This window comes from Martes martes, assembly GCF_963455335.1.
Source record: "Martes martes genome assembly, chromosome: 3".
In the NCBI taxonomy this organism is placed as follows: domain Eukaryota; kingdom Metazoa; phylum Chordata; class Mammalia; order Carnivora; family Mustelidae; genus Martes; species Martes martes.
In genome coordinates this window covers 157,535,509-157,552,354 of record NC_137890.1, presented here as the reverse complement: position 1 = coordinate 157,552,354, position 16,846 = coordinate 157,535,509, and the positions used below count along the sequence as shown (strand labels likewise).

General features: G+C 44.7%; 1 protein-coding gene across 1 annotated transcript in view; it reads left to right on the top strand.

The window, feature by feature from the left end:
• ARMC9 (armadillo repeat containing 9) overlaps window positions 1-16,846 on the top strand; it is a 152,975-nt gene that overhangs the window by 60,778 nt on the left and 75,351 nt on the right. Inside the window, exons 13-17 of the mRNA XM_080798761.1 lie at window positions 3,526-3,616; window positions 5,255-5,378; window positions 9,014-9,153; window positions 10,349-10,425; window positions 13,102-13,176. Coding sequence (XP_080654887.1) covers window positions 3,526-3,616; window positions 5,255-5,378; window positions 9,014-9,153; window positions 10,349-10,425; window positions 13,102-13,176 — 507 coding nt within the window. The remainder of the gene's footprint in view (window positions 1-3,525; window positions 3,617-5,254; window positions 5,379-9,013; window positions 9,154-10,348; window positions 10,426-13,101; window positions 13,177-16,846) is intronic.

The following is a 16,846-nucleotide window of genomic DNA, read 5'->3' as shown; positions in this document are numbered from 1 at the left end:
TGTGATTTTTGTCACAATCCTCTGATCTCTATAGCCATCGAAGACATGTCATTTTTCCCCCTAGTCATTATTTTTAATTGCCATAGTTTATTTTAAGCAAGGAATGAGCTGGAGCTATCGTAAGATGTCAGAGAATCTGCAGAGCAAGAAAACTCGAGCATAGTGGGTGCCGCGTCACCATGACACTGGAGAGATTGGCCCTTTCAGCCAGGAAATTGGACCAGTTGTTTAGTGAGTTCTAGCTGAGCCATTCTTGGAGTTTAGCGTGCGGTCTTATCACCTGGGAAGCTCATTAAAACACAAATTCCTGGGCCCCTGCGGTTTCCACTTAGTAAGTCTAGGATGGGGGTGAGAGTTTGCATTCCCAACAAATTTTCAGGAGATGCCGTGGCTGCTGGGCCAGGATTACACTTTCGAGAATCATTGTTCTTTCTTGTTCTGTTAGTTGGGGGAGCATATCTTATAGTTAATAGCTTTTGGAGATAGGGTGGGTAAGCAATAGATTCTTTGAGATTATATATGTTGGAAGATGTCTTTATTCTTTGTACGGAACTCTAGGTTGTAAATAATTTTCCTTCATTATTTGGAAGATCTTGTTCCATTGTTCCTTATGTTCCAGTGTTGCTGTTGAGAAGTCCAAGCTAGTCTAATTCCTGATCCTTTGTATGTGGCCAGGTTTTTTCTCCCTAGCAGCCTGTGGAGTCTTTTCTCTCTCTCTCTCTTTTTTTTTTTTTTTACATTAAAAAAGTTTTTTATTATGTTCAGTTAGCCACCGTATAATACATCATTAATTTTTGGTGTAGTGTTCAGGGATTCATTAGTCGTGTATAACACCCAGTGCTCATCACAACACATGTCCTCCTTACATCACCCTGTTACCCCATGTCCCCACGCCCCTTCCCCTTGAAACCCTCAGTTTGTTTCCCGGGATCCATGGTCTCTCATGGTTCGTCTCCTTCTCTGAGTTCTCCCCCTTCAGATTTCCCTCCCTTCCCCTGTGGTCTTCCATGCTATTCCATATGTTCCACATATGAGTGAAACCATATGATAATTGTCTCTCTCTGCTTGACTTACTTCACTCTTCACTCAGCATAATCCCCTCTAGTTCCATCCATATCGGTGCAAATGGTGGGTATTCATCCTTTCTGATGGCTGAGTAATATTCCATTGTGTATATGGACCACATCTTCTTTATCCATTCCTCTGTCAAAGGGCATCTCAGCTCCTTCCACAATTTGGCTCTTGTGGACATTGCTGCTATGAGCACTGGGGTGCATGTGCCCCTTCTTTTCACTACATCTGTATCTTTGGGGTAAAGACCTAGTAGTGCAGTTGCTGGGTCATAGGGTAGCTCAGTTTTTAACATCTTGAGGAGCCTCCATACTGTTTTTCAGAGTGGCTTAGTCTTTTCTTTATCACCAGTGTTAATAAATGTCCTGTTGTTGTCTTTCCTAAGGTGTATTTTGGTTCATTGTTTTAAGTGTTTTGTGAGCCCTTTCATCTGACAAGTGCAGTCCTGGGAACTTTTCTTGATTTTATTTTCTTGACGATTTCCTCTCTGTTTTCTCAGTTCTCTCTCTGAATGTTGGACCTCTTGAACTGATTCTCTCTTTTCTCTCATATTTTCCATGTTCTTGCTCTGCTTTCTGGGAGATCTCCTCACCTTTTTTTCCAACGCTTCTGTCGAGTTTTTCAGCCCCCCTTTTTATGGCAATCTTTTTTCATGGATACGGTATGCCTCTTGTGTCTCTGAGGCTACTGTGAGTAACACATTTTTGCGTATCTCTGGTTTTCTTCTCCCTACACAGTCCCATTTTCTTCAAGTTGCCCCCACCATTTGTTTTGACCCTATCTCCCATACTGGAAACTTGCCTTGGGTTTCTGGTAGACCTTGGTTTTCTCATAATGTTTTGAGTGGGGGGAATGAAAGCCAACTGGAAGTTCTGAGGCTGAGGGTAGGGCTTGTGGACGCTGAGCTCCACTGAGGGTGATCTAAGTGGTCTCTCTAGTTGAAACCTCTGATTTTAGGATCTCTGGCTCTTTTCTCTCGGGCTGGTCATTTTCCTCCAAGAAGAGTCTTCTGATCTCCTACCTAGAGGGTGAGGATCTGGGTGCAACCTTCTGGGATCCAGGTAGAAGAAGATGGGGTGCTCTCTGTTTAGCATTCATTCTGCATTTAGGCACTGTCTCTTCATCCCATTTGGGTGTAGAAGCCCTGCTCACCTGTGCCAGGTGTCCCCCTCTGCTACAGGATTTTTGTTCCCTTTAGTGCCCGTGGTTCTTGATCACACCACTTCGAAGAATGAAGAGGTAGACCAGATGAAGAGTGGTGGACAGCAAAGCAAAGTTGATTGAGCAAGAGTATAAAGCTCCTGGAGAGCAAGGGGGGCCTAAAAGTGTTGCCTTTAAAGTTTCTAAGCTTAGGGGTTTTTATCAGCGTTTCTGCAAAACTATCTTCAGCAGTCAGGGTCGTGCTGAGTTGTGCCAATCAGGGCTCTGTTCACATGTTTGTCTACATGTTAGGTTAACGTGTCTGCTGGTCATCTTTTTTTCTGACATCTGGGGGCTTAGGTCTTAACTGCACCTTGCCCATGGTATTGACAAAGGCTTTGTGGTTAATTGTCTTATTTTAGGACACTCTGCAGAAGTCATTTCTGCAAAGGCTGCAGAAAAGAATGCAGGTGTGATTCTGTCTCAGCTGCAAAACAGGATGTCACTGCTGTTCTATCTTAGCTGTCCTGACTCCATATTTTCTTGTTGGGGACCCTGGCCCTGACCGCCTACCTGTCCAGCTAACTCCTCACACCTCCAGAGACCTTTTGTGTTACCTTCGCAAGGGAACGCCCCCCGGATGGATGGTGGGGAGTCTGCAGGAGGTCAGTGGTGTAGGAGCGGCAAGAGTAGGATCCAGCTGCTGCTTTAACAGCTTTCATTCATTCTTCTTCATTTTTTTTTTCCTTTGGAGGATTACGTGCTGTAAATTGGGTAATTCCTCATTGCCCATTGCTTCCTTCAAGACTTGGCATTCTTGGGTCTGCTACGTCTGTCACCACCGGGCCTTCCTGATTCTGAAACCATGTTGTTAACAGCTCTTGTGCTGTCTCTCTGTCCTTCAGAATTTGTATCTTTTTTTTTTTTTTTTTTTTTAATCTACACACTGTACTTCTACTAGGGTTTGCAGGGAGCAAAATTAGATCTGGGTATTGGATCTGTCACTAACCTGGAAAAACAGGAGTGGGAAGCATCGCAAACAGCACGGCCTCCCTTGCTCCAGTCACGGGCAGAGTGCTCTGTGTAATTCAGTCTCTCGGCTCAGAAGTCTGAATAACTTGTTTTTGTCAATCCTCATTAAAAAAATCCGTTGGAAATTGAAATTTCCAGATGAAGTGTTGACTTTAGTCTGTTTATTTCACCTCTAATAAATCCACGCAGAGGCAGAGAACAGCAGACCCATAGGGGAGACGTGTGTTTAGCTCTGTTTTCTTTAACCTCATCCTTGCCCTCTCTGGACGGTTCTGCCCACAGAGGAGCGTGCTGCAGCTGCTGCACTCCAGGAGCGAGGTGGTGCGACAGTATATGGCCCGGCTCATCAATGCTTTCGCGTCCCTGGCCGAAGGTGAGTCAGCCAAGGTCCTATTTCAATGCATTTTGTTCCTTTGGAAGTGGCCATTCTTTGAAACATTTCTTAAAGGAGCTCTCGGTTTCCTCAGTAGATTCCTGTTCAGTGCACTGAAGGGGCCTTGTGCAAATTGGTTATTGTTGTATGGCTTAGTTTATGTCAGAGTCAATTTTGATGGCTTGGAGTTTATTTTATAAGGCTTCTGGTTTTATTTTACAAGCTTTCTGGTTTTGTAGCAGTACCTTTTAGATTGCTTTCAGGTATATAACAGGTAATGCATTTTCTATAATTTTCCACTGAAGGCAAAACAAGGTTAGTTAATTAATCAAAACTGATCCCAATAAGCACTACATCGTTTCCTTCAAGAGGCTGCAGCCTCTTGGGGTGCCTGGCTGCCTCAGTCAGTGGAGCGTGTGACTCTTGATCTTGGGTTTGTGGGTTCAAGCCCCACATTGGGTGTAGAGATTACTTAAAAATAAAATCGTAGGGGCACCTGGGTGGCTCAGTGGGTTAAAGCCTCTGTCTTCAGCTCGGGTCGTGATCCCAGGGTCCTGGGATCCAGCCCCGCATCGGGCTCTCTGCTCAGCGGGGAGCCTGCTTCCCTTCCTCTCTCTCTGCCTGCCTCTCTGCCTACTTGTGATCTCTGTCTGTCAAATAAATAAATAAAAATCTTTACAAAAAAAATCGTAAAAACAAACAAACTGGATAACCTCTTAAACCACCAGGATTTGAAAATTCCAAAGATAATACATACCAAAGCTGAATTCAAAATGATTTTACAAAATATTATTATCTTCCATAAGTTCTGCTTTGTTTCAGCTTTTTAAATGTGAATAAAGGAAGTTCTCAAATTATGACTGTATGATGCTCCGAAGGCTGGTTCACTCACTCATTTGCCTGTTCTTCCAACCATTTAGCAGACCTTTATTATGAACAAGGGTACATGCACTAACATTATCTGTGTCAAGACACAAGTCCACAGGGGGCTAATGATAACTCAAAGCTTATTATAGGGTCCCATGTATGGTTCCCAACTCCTCCAGGCCACAGGTACATCTAGAAGGAGGCAGGAGTGTGCCCAGAAAGCATTACTGTTTGGCTGCCTCTATTATAAATACTAAGGAGCCCATAACATATAGATTCCTCACCTTCTTTCTCCCTGTAGATCTGGCAGTGCTCCCCACAAAAACATAGTGATGAATTATGTTTAAAGATTATTTATTTAATAATAAATAAAGTATTTATTATAATAAATATAGAGATATAATAATGGGGGTAGGGAGAGAGAAGCAGATGCTCCAGTGAGCACGGAGCCCTACACGGGGCTCAATATCACAACTCTGAGATCACAACCTGAGCTGAAATCAAGAGTTGGAGGCTTAACCAGCTGAGCCACTGAGGTGCCCCATGATGAATTATGTTTCGATTATAAGAAGAGTGGTTTTCTCTTCATTAGATAGTTGGTTGGATAAAACCAACTTTGCAGAAGAAATAGGTTTTAAGTTTTTTTTAGAACCTAAAATTACCCAAACTCTACATGCATTATGTGCAAAGTGTTCAGAGAGAATGGTTTTGTGGCATGAACTTAACACAAGATAAATTCTCTCACCCGTGCATCTCTGGTTATATTGTTAGGTCGCCTCTACCTGGCCCAGAACACGAAGGTGCTGCGGATGCTGGAGGAAAGGTTGAAGGAGGAGGATGAGGACATCGTCACCCGCGAGAACGTTCTCGGGGCCTTGCAGAAGTTCAGCCTCAGGTGCTGACCATGCAGTGGGTCACGGCGATCCCTGTGAAAGTACATAGGGCTCATGTGAGCCACTGTTTAGCCCCAGTGGCAGCCCAAGAGGCAAATGATATTTTCCAAATGATACTTTCAGTTAACATTTAGGAGACGGTGGGTTACTTTCCAAAATGGAGCTAGAAAAGTTTATCTCAAATTCCCAAAACCGTCCTGCTCAAGCTGCTGCGGAGGGGGAAGTGCTGTCACGCTGTCCTCGTGCGTGGTAGTTGGTGTTGGCAGGGGCTGGATCGTGTTTCAGGCCACACACACGGGGTAGAGATGTGCGCATGCACAGAACCTGACAGGGCTAAACCACACGTCGCTCACAGCGCGTTGTGGGAGGTGTGCGTACAGGAGCAGTGACGTCAGTGCACTGGGTCATTTGTGTCAGGCAGGCCGGGAGCCTCCCGCTTCCTTGTGCTAACGTCCCAGCAGCCGACCGTGCAGTCTCCGTCTGGACCCTGTCATGACTTGCATCCTCTATCCATCTCGAGCGTTTTTTTCCTTCATGAACAGCTTTACTGAAGTGAACCCTCATAGCACAAAATTCACCCCTTTTAAATGTACCGTTCAGTGATTTTTAGTATATTTACAGAGTTGCCCAACTATCACCACAAGCTAATTTTAGAACATTTGCATCACCACACAAAGAAACCTCATGCCCATTTCCAGCCCTCGTCCCCTCCCCCCAGCCCCAGGTAACCACTGATTTGCTTTTTGTAGTGTTTCCTGTAATGGGCATTTTTAGGTAAATGGACTCATATAATGTGTGTTCCGTTGTGACTGGCTTCTTTCACTCAGCATGGTGTCCCTGAGGTCCGTCTGTGTGGTAGCCTGTGTCAGTACTTTGTTCCTTTGTGACGCTGAAGAACACACCATTACACGGAGAGACCACCTTTGGTTTATCTGTTCATCAGCTGATGGACAGCTGGATTGGGTCTACTCTTTGGCTATCATGCATAATCGTATTCCAAACATTTGCCTGCAAGTCTTTGTGTGGATACATCCTTTCCCTTCCCCTGAGTCAGTCAGTGCCTAGGAGTGGAGTTGCTGAGTTGTATGGAATTCTTCCAGCATGTGGCTTCCCTCAGGAATACCTCACTTTCTCTTTGCCTTTGTAAGAATTCTAGTACCTTGAGTTCTCAGCTTTTTTCTGACAGTCCTCTTCCGGACATACTTTCTTCCTGTCAGATGTGTTTGACATGTGATTGACTCTCGCTAGTAACCTAAAGCCTGCAAAGTGACTTATTCTAAGTGTGCACATTTAGTGAGAGAAAGCAGTAGTTATTCAGTTCCTACTACTTGTCAGGTGCCTGCCGATGAAAAGTTCTTGTTCGAACTATGTGTGAATTGAAAGGAACTGTAGTAAACTCCAGAGTTCTTATTTCTTTAGATCATATGAGCACTTGGTTTTTGTTTGTTTATAAAGATAATTTAGCTTGATGTTGAGCATGGCTTGGAAAATTTTTTTGAAATTTAGTAACTATAGTAACAGAGATAAGATATAATACTTCCTCCTGGTAATATAGATATTTATTGCCAGTTTTTTCTTGTGCTTCAAATAGTAATAAGCTATTCTGTTCTAGAAATATGCTTAATGTTTTTGCGATGCTCTAGGGTCTATACAATGAATGTAGGAAGTATTTAGGATTGCCAAGAGAGTGTAGCTTTCCTTGTATTCCAACAAATTTCACTCATGAGGTGAGTGTGATGTTTAAGAATAGCACAAAGGGCAGCCTGGCTGGCTTGGTGGGTAGGGCATGGGAACTCCTGATCTCAGGCTGTGAGTTATGGTCCCACATTGGATGTGGAGATTACTTAAAAAAATAAAATCTTAGGGGCACCTGGGTGGCTCAGTCGTTAAGCATCTGCCTTCAGCTCAGGTCTTGATCCCAGGATCAAGCCCCACATCGGGCTCCCTGCTCTGCAGGAGGCTTGCTTCTCCCTCTCCCACTCCCTCTGCTTGTGTTTCCTTTCTCACTGTGTGTCTCTCTGTCAAATAAATAAATAAAAATCTTAAAAAAATAAAAAAAGAATTCATGTTAAAAAAATAAATAAAATGGGGCACCTGGGTGGCTCTGTGGGTTAAGACTCTGCCTTCAGCTCAGGTCATGATCTCAAGGTCCTGGAATCGAGCCCCACATTGTGCTTTCTGCTCAGTGGGGAGCCTGCTTCCCTCCTCTCTCTCTGCCTGCCTCTTTGCCTACTTGTGATCTCTCTCTCTGTCAAATAAATAAATAAAATCTTGAAAAAAATTACATAAAAATAAATAAAATCTTAAAAAAAAAAACCAAAAGTATAGCACAGATACTGTCCTGGGTGTGAGTTTTACCATAACCTGTTCATTAGAAGATGTTCAGTGGAGGTTCCTCCATGGTGTTTTTTTGTTTTGTTTTGTTTTTAAAGATTTTATTTATTTATTTGACAGAGAGAGAGAGATCACAAGTAGGCAGAGAGGCAGGCAGAGAGAGAGGAGGAAGCAGGCTCACCGCTAAGCAGAGAGCCCGATGCAGGGCTCGATCCCAGGACCCTGAGATCATGACCCGAGCCGAAGGCAGAGGCTTTAACCCACTGAGCCACCCAGGCGCCCCCTTTCATGGTGTTTTATTGTCAAAGAATTCACATGACTTCTCATGGTGATACCATCATGCTTCATCTCATCAGTTCTTGGGGGAGGGGGAGAGGGGGAGAGGGAGAGACTCTTAGGCAGGCTCCATGCCCAGTGCGCAGCTGGATTTGGGGCTTGATCTCACCACCCTGTGATCATAACCTGAGCTGAAATAAAGAGTCAGATGCTGAAACGGCAGAGCCACCCAGGCACCCCAATCTCATCAGTTCTTAAGGCTGGCAGGAAGACATTCCTCAAACACATTTGGATGAGATGTTAGATTTCATACGAACTTTGGGCGGAAAATAATTCTGTATAAATTGTTTTGCCCATGTCCTTAAACTACCCTTACTTTACAAAGACCTGAATCAAGATGGGATTGAACTGGTTTTGGCTTTTCTTTGTTTTTACACAGCTCAAAGTGCCAAGCAGGATTAGAGTTTACTAAAAATCTGTTTGTCAATGAACTTTTTCTATGACTGTCTCCTGGGTGAAGTGAACCAAAAGCTATCAGTAAATATTTACTAAATATTTGAAATACTACTCTGCTAATTTTAAATATTGGAAAAGAAATTTTCAGAGTAGAAGAGCTCCTGACTACCTAGCTACTCTCTAAATCCTTAGGAATACCTGCAGAAGGTAAAGAATTTGTTGTTTCAGTTGTGTTTGTCTAACAACAAAATATTCTTTAGAGTCGGTATCTTCTGCAGTTTGTCTTGTCTCTTTTTTCCCTTAAGATATATTTATTTATGGGTGGGGGAGGAGGAGAGGGAGAGAGAATCTCGAGCAGACTCTCCGCTGAGCGCAGAGCCTGGCCCAGCCTCGATCCGAGGACCCTGAGACCATGACCTGAGCCGGAACCCAGAGTCAGACGCTGACCAGACTGAGCACCCCCCAGCGCCCCATCAGTTTGTCTTTTCTGACTGGCGTGCACATCACCATGTGCTCTTACAGGGAAAACTGCTTGCTGGCTTTAGCTGACCTGTAGGCTTTTACATCCTAGGCGCCCACTGCAGACAGCGATGATTCGAGACGGCCTCATCTTCTGGCTGATTGATATTCTGAAGGACCCCGATTGCCTGTCGGACTACACACTGGAGTACTCGGTGGCCTTGCTCATGAACCTCTGCCTCAGGAGTGCAGGTCTCACAAACCCCTGTCCCCGGGCCCTCTGGCTTTGGTGTGGGGGAGGGGAGGGGAGGGCAGAGAGCCTGCCCCTCAAACCTGGAGGACCACCCAGCCTGATGCGGTGTGTCTTCAGTCTCCCTCACAGAAAACTGAAACAGAAGTAGAGCGTAAAACATTTCCAACTAGTTATACAGCTGTTGAATCCCTGAAGCCAGATACCATTCTGGCCTTGGAAAAGAACATTTTCTGTGTATGCAGTGCCTGGATGAAGAGGAAATTAAATTAGTTTACATTTTCTTCATCTTCATTGCCTTATTCAAAGGTAGGAAGTTAAGGATTATGATCCATTGTATCCAAGGACAGAGAAATATGTTTCCAAGATTCTATAGGGCTAAGCTGGTAGCAGAGTGAGGATGTCAGCCCGTGCTGCCTGTGCCTCACCACAGCCAGCTCTCCCACTTCACTCCCCCGTGAGCATCGAGTCGTTTGCTCAATAAAGGGAGTGATTGCAGCTTTTCTAGAGGTTCCATCCCATGTACATGATCAGTTACCTGAGATGGAAGAGCTTTCTTTAGAAGAGGTGCCAAGTCCAGCCTGTGGCTCGCCTTGGTCTGGGCAGCCCCAGTTTGGGGAGAAGCAGCTTGTGTAGTTAAATAGCTCAGGGGTATTTATGAGAAGCTTCTTTGCCTTTGGCTGCTTTGTAATCCAAACCACTCGTGTTGTTGACTGAGTAAAAGTGATTTCAACCTTCTCTTAGAGAGCAGCATATGCAAGTATCTTAGCGTTGAAACATTACCAGGCTCTAACCAGATTTTCTTAGTATCATCGATTTATGATTTATTTGTAGTGGTCGCTATGATGTTTGAATTGGCTAGAACACCTGTGTGGTGTTTGCCTTGGTGGTCTGCACACCTGGGGGGCAGGGCACTGTTCTGTGATAGCCCAGGCTTCCACTGATCATCCTGAATAGCTCTGGGCTCTCGGAGCCACCATTGACTGAGTGCTGGGAATGCACGGCCTGCACTGAGCTCCTTCCTTCCCTGAGGAGTCCCAGGAGGAGGAAACTGGGGCCCACATTGGCCAAATGACTCAGCCGGGGTCACACAGTTCATAAGCAGAGGAGCCAAGGTTTGAATTCAAGTCTGCCTGACCTGAAACTATGCTTCCGCATTTAGACGTGTCATGTTTTGTTTCATTGTTTCTTCTAAAGGGAAGAACATGTGTGCCAAGGTGGCGGGCCTGGTGCTGAAAGTTCTGTCGGATCTGCTTGGCCATGAGAACCACGAGGTACTGGGCCAGCGCTGCCAGCCCCGGGCTTGGGGGAGGCTGGCCCTGCTAATCAGTGTACCCCCGCCTCCAGATTCTGGAACTGGGAAGCTGGAGGTTGATCCCTGACCCCCATTTCCTATTGCCCTGCTGTCACTGGTCTGTGCCAGCTCCCTCCCAGGCCTTATTCTCCTCCTTGTCACCTACCCTGCTTCATTCTTCCCCCACGTTGACACTCCCTGCGGTGGCATGTGGCCTGCAAATTTAGTTACTGTTGGGTGTTGCATGTGTCATTGTGTCAATAGTATTGCGCTCTAGATCTCATTCTTTTCTTACCTTTTCACTGTGTTTTTAGAAATTTTCTGTGTTGCCTTGTATACATCTCATTCCTTAATCTCGCCATTGCAGAAACAGCCCCTGTTCACGGCCCTCCACTCAAGTCCCCAGGCTTGTCCAGCTGCCTCCAGCCCTCAGCCGCTATAGCGGTCCTCAGTGACATCACCATGCTGGCCCTCCAAGGGCCCCTGGGGTGCAGACACGCACGTCACCACTGGCTTGCCCCGAGTGTCAGTGTCAGGTTGGGGGTCCCGCCATTCTGTCCTGCACGATGGCTGTACTGGCTTCTGCTCTCCCCCATGTCCTCCCCAGCATGGTGGGATTTTCTTTTGTCTAGCCTCTGGGCCACAAGCCCTTTTAAAATAAAGTAGAGGTCTTGATAAACTAATTAACAGAAACTTCGAAATGGTGTGAGTATGCTCTTACCAGCTCTCTCCAGATGCCTGTGCAGAAACCATGGCATCACTTTGCACATGAAGCCAAAGCCTCAACAGAAGCCTGACCTCTTTAGCCAGATCAGGTGCAGCGGTGTCTTAGCGGGACAGGACTGAGGGCCGCTGGGTCAGAGCGAGGCACTTAGCTGCAGACAGCTCCCCTTCTGTTCGTCTCTCTCATATCTTCCATCCCCCAGGCCCACTAGCTCGGTGACCTGGGTGGCTTCAGCAAGTGAAGGGTTGGTGGTTGTTATGGTGTGTGCCATGCTTTTTATATTTTTTAAATCAAGAACTCTTAGCTACTTATAGACTCTGTTTCCCATTTTATTCAACTAAAGCAGTTGGAGCCTATACATAGGAAATATATTCAGTCTCTAATAGTAATGTTGGTTTCAAGTGTTGGAACCAGTCTGTTACCTCTGAGGACAGAATAGACCGGAGGATTTAAATCTTGTCATAACTGTTACAAATATATCTGCTTTGAAGATGAGCTAGAAAATCTATCTGTATACATGTTAGAGCCTAGAAATGCGTTCGCTTCACAAATAAATGCTACATACATGCGTCCTGTGTGAGAGAGTCATGATCATGAAAGACGAAAGCCAGGAGCCTTAAAGAAAAAGATGCACATATTTGACTCAGTGAACATTAATTTTTTTTTATATGAAAAAAGAGGCCATAGTAAGAGTCAATGGACAAATGATATAGCCTGAGGAAATATTTGCACGTAGGATAAAAGTTTAATATCCATAAAAAAAGTTTAATATCCATTATATATGAAGAGCTCCTATAATTTGATAAGTAAAAGACATAAGAAAAGGACAGAGTACACACACGGGCTGTTCACAGAACAATAAATCTTGATGACCTATAGACAAAGGCAAGATGTTTAGTTTTGCCAATAGTCAGGAAAATGAAAGTAAGAACAACCATAAGATGCCTTTTTTCTCTTTACCCATTAGATTGGCAAAAATTAAGGGATAATAAAGTCCAGTGCTGGAAAAGAATGGTGGGAGTGAGCCCTCCTCCATTAGTGTGGAGAGTGTCATACGAAATCTACTCAAAGGGGAGCTCTCATTTATCCAGCACCTGCCATGTTCTGTGTCCTGTACGGCTTGATGTTGGGGTTACCTATGTGAGGAAAACATGGGGAGACATAAGTATAAATGCAAACGTAGACTGAATCCAGTATGACAGCAGAGAGATATACAGGAGGCAGAGCAGGGTGTAGGGTGTGGCGGGGGGCTCTGTAAGTAGGGTGAGATCAGTCTGTACAGTGTAAACCTTATGGTGGCAGGAAGGGAAGGGCAGGGGGACATGATTTTGAGGCCAGACCTTGAAGGGGCCTGTGTGCTATACTAAGAAGTTAGGACTTTCCAGGTAGGCTCTAGGGAAGGTTTCTGAGGTGTAGGAAGAGGGATGATTTGGCCCATGTTGTAGAATTTTGGCAATGATATGATTGTTGGACTACAGTGTGAACATCAAAGAGAGAAGCCCTTTTGGAGATTCAGTGTCACCTAGGTCACGGACGATGTCTGAGCAAGGACAGTGGCACTGTGTGTGGGAAAGAAGGGTTCCTATCAGAGGCAGCTTGGAGACTGAACCCTGGAAAGCAAAGACGAGAGCAATTGATGATGACTCCAGCAGTGTTAGAAGCCTGAGTGATCAGCATGATGTTAGTTAAGTGGTGAAATACAAGAGTGAGCTTTGAGAGCCAGTAATGAACTTGACTTTGAACTCTTAGTTGTAGCTGTCACTGGGACATGCAGATGGAGATACCAGTCATTTGGAAACATGCATCTGGAGCTCAGGAAGATGGGAAGGCTCACTCTCCTCATTAGCCAAATGATTCTTGAGTGGGGTGTTTGATCATGGAGTTGTACAGAATTTGAGAACTTGCAAATGACTGTTTTTTCTCCCCTTAAAGATACAGCCGTATGTGAACGGAGCTCTGTACAGCATCCTTTCTATTCCATCCATTCGTGAGGAAGCAAGAGCAATGGTAAGAATAAGGGCTTGAGCAGTTTGTAAGCTTCAGTAAGTGGCGCAGTTCGGAAGCCATTAGAACAGGGAGCTCCTAGACCTGGCTCTGGGCCGCTTGCGCTGCGTGGCTCGCACAGCTTTGTGAACTCCCCGAAACTGTACGCCAGATACACGTTTGCAGTTTTCTGGGGGAGAGAATCTGTAGCTTTTTTCAGATTCTTAAAGGAACCCTAACTCCTAAATCGTAAGAACTCCAGTGTTAGAGGGGCACCTGGGTGGCTCAGTCAGTTAAGCGTCTGCCTTCTGCTCAGGTCATGATCCCAGAGTCCCAGGATTGAGCCCTACATCAGGCTCTCCACTCCTCTGACTCTCCCCCTTCTCATGCTCTCTCTCACTCTCTCTCAAATTAAAAAAAAAAAAAAAAAAAAATTCTTAAAAAAAAAAAAAAGAACTACAGTGTTAGGGGGCACTGGGGTGGCTCAGTCGGTTGAGTGTCTGACTTTTGATCAACTCAGGTTATGATCTCCCTCGTGAGCCCACGTAGGGCTCCCTGCACTGGGTGTAGAGCTTAAGTAAGAGTCTGTCTCTCCCTCTGCCCCTGCCCTTGCTCTTGCTCGTTTGCATTCTCTCTCTCTGGCAACAACAACAAGAAAACTACAGTGTTAAAAAGTTCCCAACAGGCTTATTTTGGAAAGTTACAGACATTTTTAATGGTTCATTTTAATTTGGGGCTTTGGGAAAGCCTATGGATTTTATAGTAGGAGAAGCCTAGCAGGAAAACGGTGAAATGGAGTAAATCCCCACTGAAATGCATCCCCAGGATTCCTAGAGGGCCTGGGGCAGCAGTGAGAACTGGTGCTGGCCAGACACTTCACCTGTAGGGGCTCTGACAGCTGCCGAAGGGGACAGAAACCCTACTAAAGATAATAGAACATCTACTTTGGTTGGCAGATAGTGAATTCAGTGTTTAATGTGTTTACATTAGTGTTTATATTGGAAGCATAAAACAAGCTTCAGGCGGTTAGCATCTTTGGTGATGACAAGTGTTTCTAGATCTAATCAGCAAAAGCACTGGAGTTTTGTCCTTTTCCCTGTAATGTGAAACCAGGTTAACAGGTTAAATGCTATGATGAAGAGATTAAATGTATTTCCACAGTCAAAACACAGGCCAAATTCAGTTGGAGACCAATGAAACATGTTCCTCCACTTGATTTCGCTTACTCAGAAGAATTGCTTAATCTCCTAATTAGTCATCTAAAATCACATCAGCAGTTATGCCAGAGAGAAAAACTTAAATAAGAACAATTCTGTGTGGTCACAGTAAACAATGGAACTTCGTTGCCTATTGCTTTAAAAAAAAATAAAATCTGCTATCTCAATACAGAACAGGGAAAATAAACTTGAATAAGTTCTGCAGTGTGGTCATTCCAGTGACAGGAATTGTCAACCAAGTCAGAAACAAGGAAGAAGACATGTAGGCTGAAGAAAAAGAAGGACAGAGGTGATATGGATCAAGCAGCACGAAAGGCAGCATGGAGGAAGGACATCTGGGGTGAGAGGCAAAGAAGGCAGAAAGGAACAGCAGTAAAGGGACAGGGACCACGTGGGGAGGAGAGACTCAGGGTTGTAGGATGTGAGAGTGTGACCCTTAGAGATCATCCAGACCACAGAGAAAAATTGTGAAGGAAAGGGACAGTGCCTCAGAGACCTGGGAGACGATACCCAGAGGTCTCACACTTACGTAACTAGAGTCCCAGGAGAGGAGACAAGAGGAGAATATGACGTTATAAGATCTCTGTTTTTGCAACTGTGTAAAACATTTGTGTACTGGTGGAAAGTGACCAAGAATACCTAAAAATTATATCAGTACCAAATGCTATTATGGTGGTCTCAAGATAATACCCCCCAAAGTGGAGAAAACAGTAAATGGGTGCACTGAGCCCCATTTGAACTTGAAGAGACTGCCAAGATCTGGGGTGGGAGAGTGGTTTAGATCAGTAGGGCTGCCCTTGTGCCTACCCCAGAGCCTCTTGCATGCAGGGTTGGAGCAGTTGTCGGCCATGAAGCTCTTCTGTGGGGTTTAGACCCCAGCCAAACATTCTTCCCTGGGCTGGAGCAGACTGCTGCCCTCTTGGCACCCTCTTCCTCAATCCAAGGTCTATCCAGAGTTGTTCATCCCTTCCAGACCACTCCTTTGGGTCTCCTCTGTGCGCTTACCTATCTCTGCCCACCAGTTCAGTGTTACTGTTCTCAAAGATGATGCTGTCCTAAGCCTCTCCCTCTTTGTCACCTGCAACCTTGTTTATTCCCTTGGCTTCAGCTACCGTATCTCTCTTCTGAGCCACAAAACCCTTCCAAACACAACAAGCACAATCTTAACCATTTATTGAGCATCTATTGTGTGCCAGCCGCTGGACTAGAGGCTGTTTTTTTAGGTATAACTCATGAACAGTGAAACGCACAGGCCTTCCATACAGAGGTCAATGCCTTAGACAAACATAGATCTGTATAACTGATGCTCAATTTACATTCTTTTTTTTTTTAAGATTTTATTTATTTATTTGACAGAGAGATCACAAGTAGGCAGAGAGGCAGGCAGAGAGAGAGGGAGAGCAGAGAGCCTGATGCGGGGCTCGATCCCAGGGCCCTGAGATCATGACCTCAGCTGAAGGCAGAGGCTTAACCCACTGAGCCACCCAGGCACCCCTACATTCTTTATCTTCTAAAAATGTCACATTAACTAGAGTTGCCATCCTTATTTTATAGTTGAGAACTATAGTTGAGGACTGAGCAGAACTAAGCAATTTGACCAAGGTCACAGTTAGTTCATGAGGGAGCTCGGATACCTTCTATCTTAACCCTAACCTTCTCGAAGGTAATGCTCTGCTCTAGACAATGGGAATTCTCTGGGTTCAAAACTGCACTTGGCCCTTCTTTGATTCAGTTAGAGCTATTGATTCCAAACAGGCCTACATTAAAGGAGGGAAATAGTGGCTCATCACCAAGAAGTCCAGGCATTAGCTTCAGGCAGAGCTTGATCAGAGTTCATGTGTTAGTAGACCCATTTCTCTCTGCTTCCTGTGTTTCGGGGTCATTATGAGATACACGTTCCCCTTGTAGTGGCAAAAAGCCACACCAGCTCCAGCCACAAAACCTCCTTCACATCCCTCAAGGAAAGAGGAAGGAGGGGGGCCAGACACCTGTGCTCGAGTCAGTGACTTACCTCTACACTTCTATGCAATTCTCTTAGTCAACATTGAAAATTCTGACTTAAGCATTTTATAATAAAGTAAATAATGTACATTATGGTGACTTTGTAATTATTTTGATAGAAAAAGAATGATAGCTGTTTAAAAAGATTCTGCTTATTCATCTACTTCTCTACAGTTTTACTCTTGATTTTGTCCCTAAAATCCAGAAGGAAGAGTGTAAAGAAGTCACAAGAAAGGAACCACCTCCCAAAACAACATAGTCCCCAAACTAAAGGGAATACTTACTTACACAGTAAAATTTTACAGGTTTTTTTTTTTTCACTTATTATCAGAGTGTAGTTGACATACAGTGTAATATTTGTTTCAGGTGTACAATATAGTGATTCAACAAATCTATATGTTACCCAGCGCTCATCAAGATAAGGACAGCCACCATCTGTCACCATACAACGTCATTACAGCATTATTGACTATATT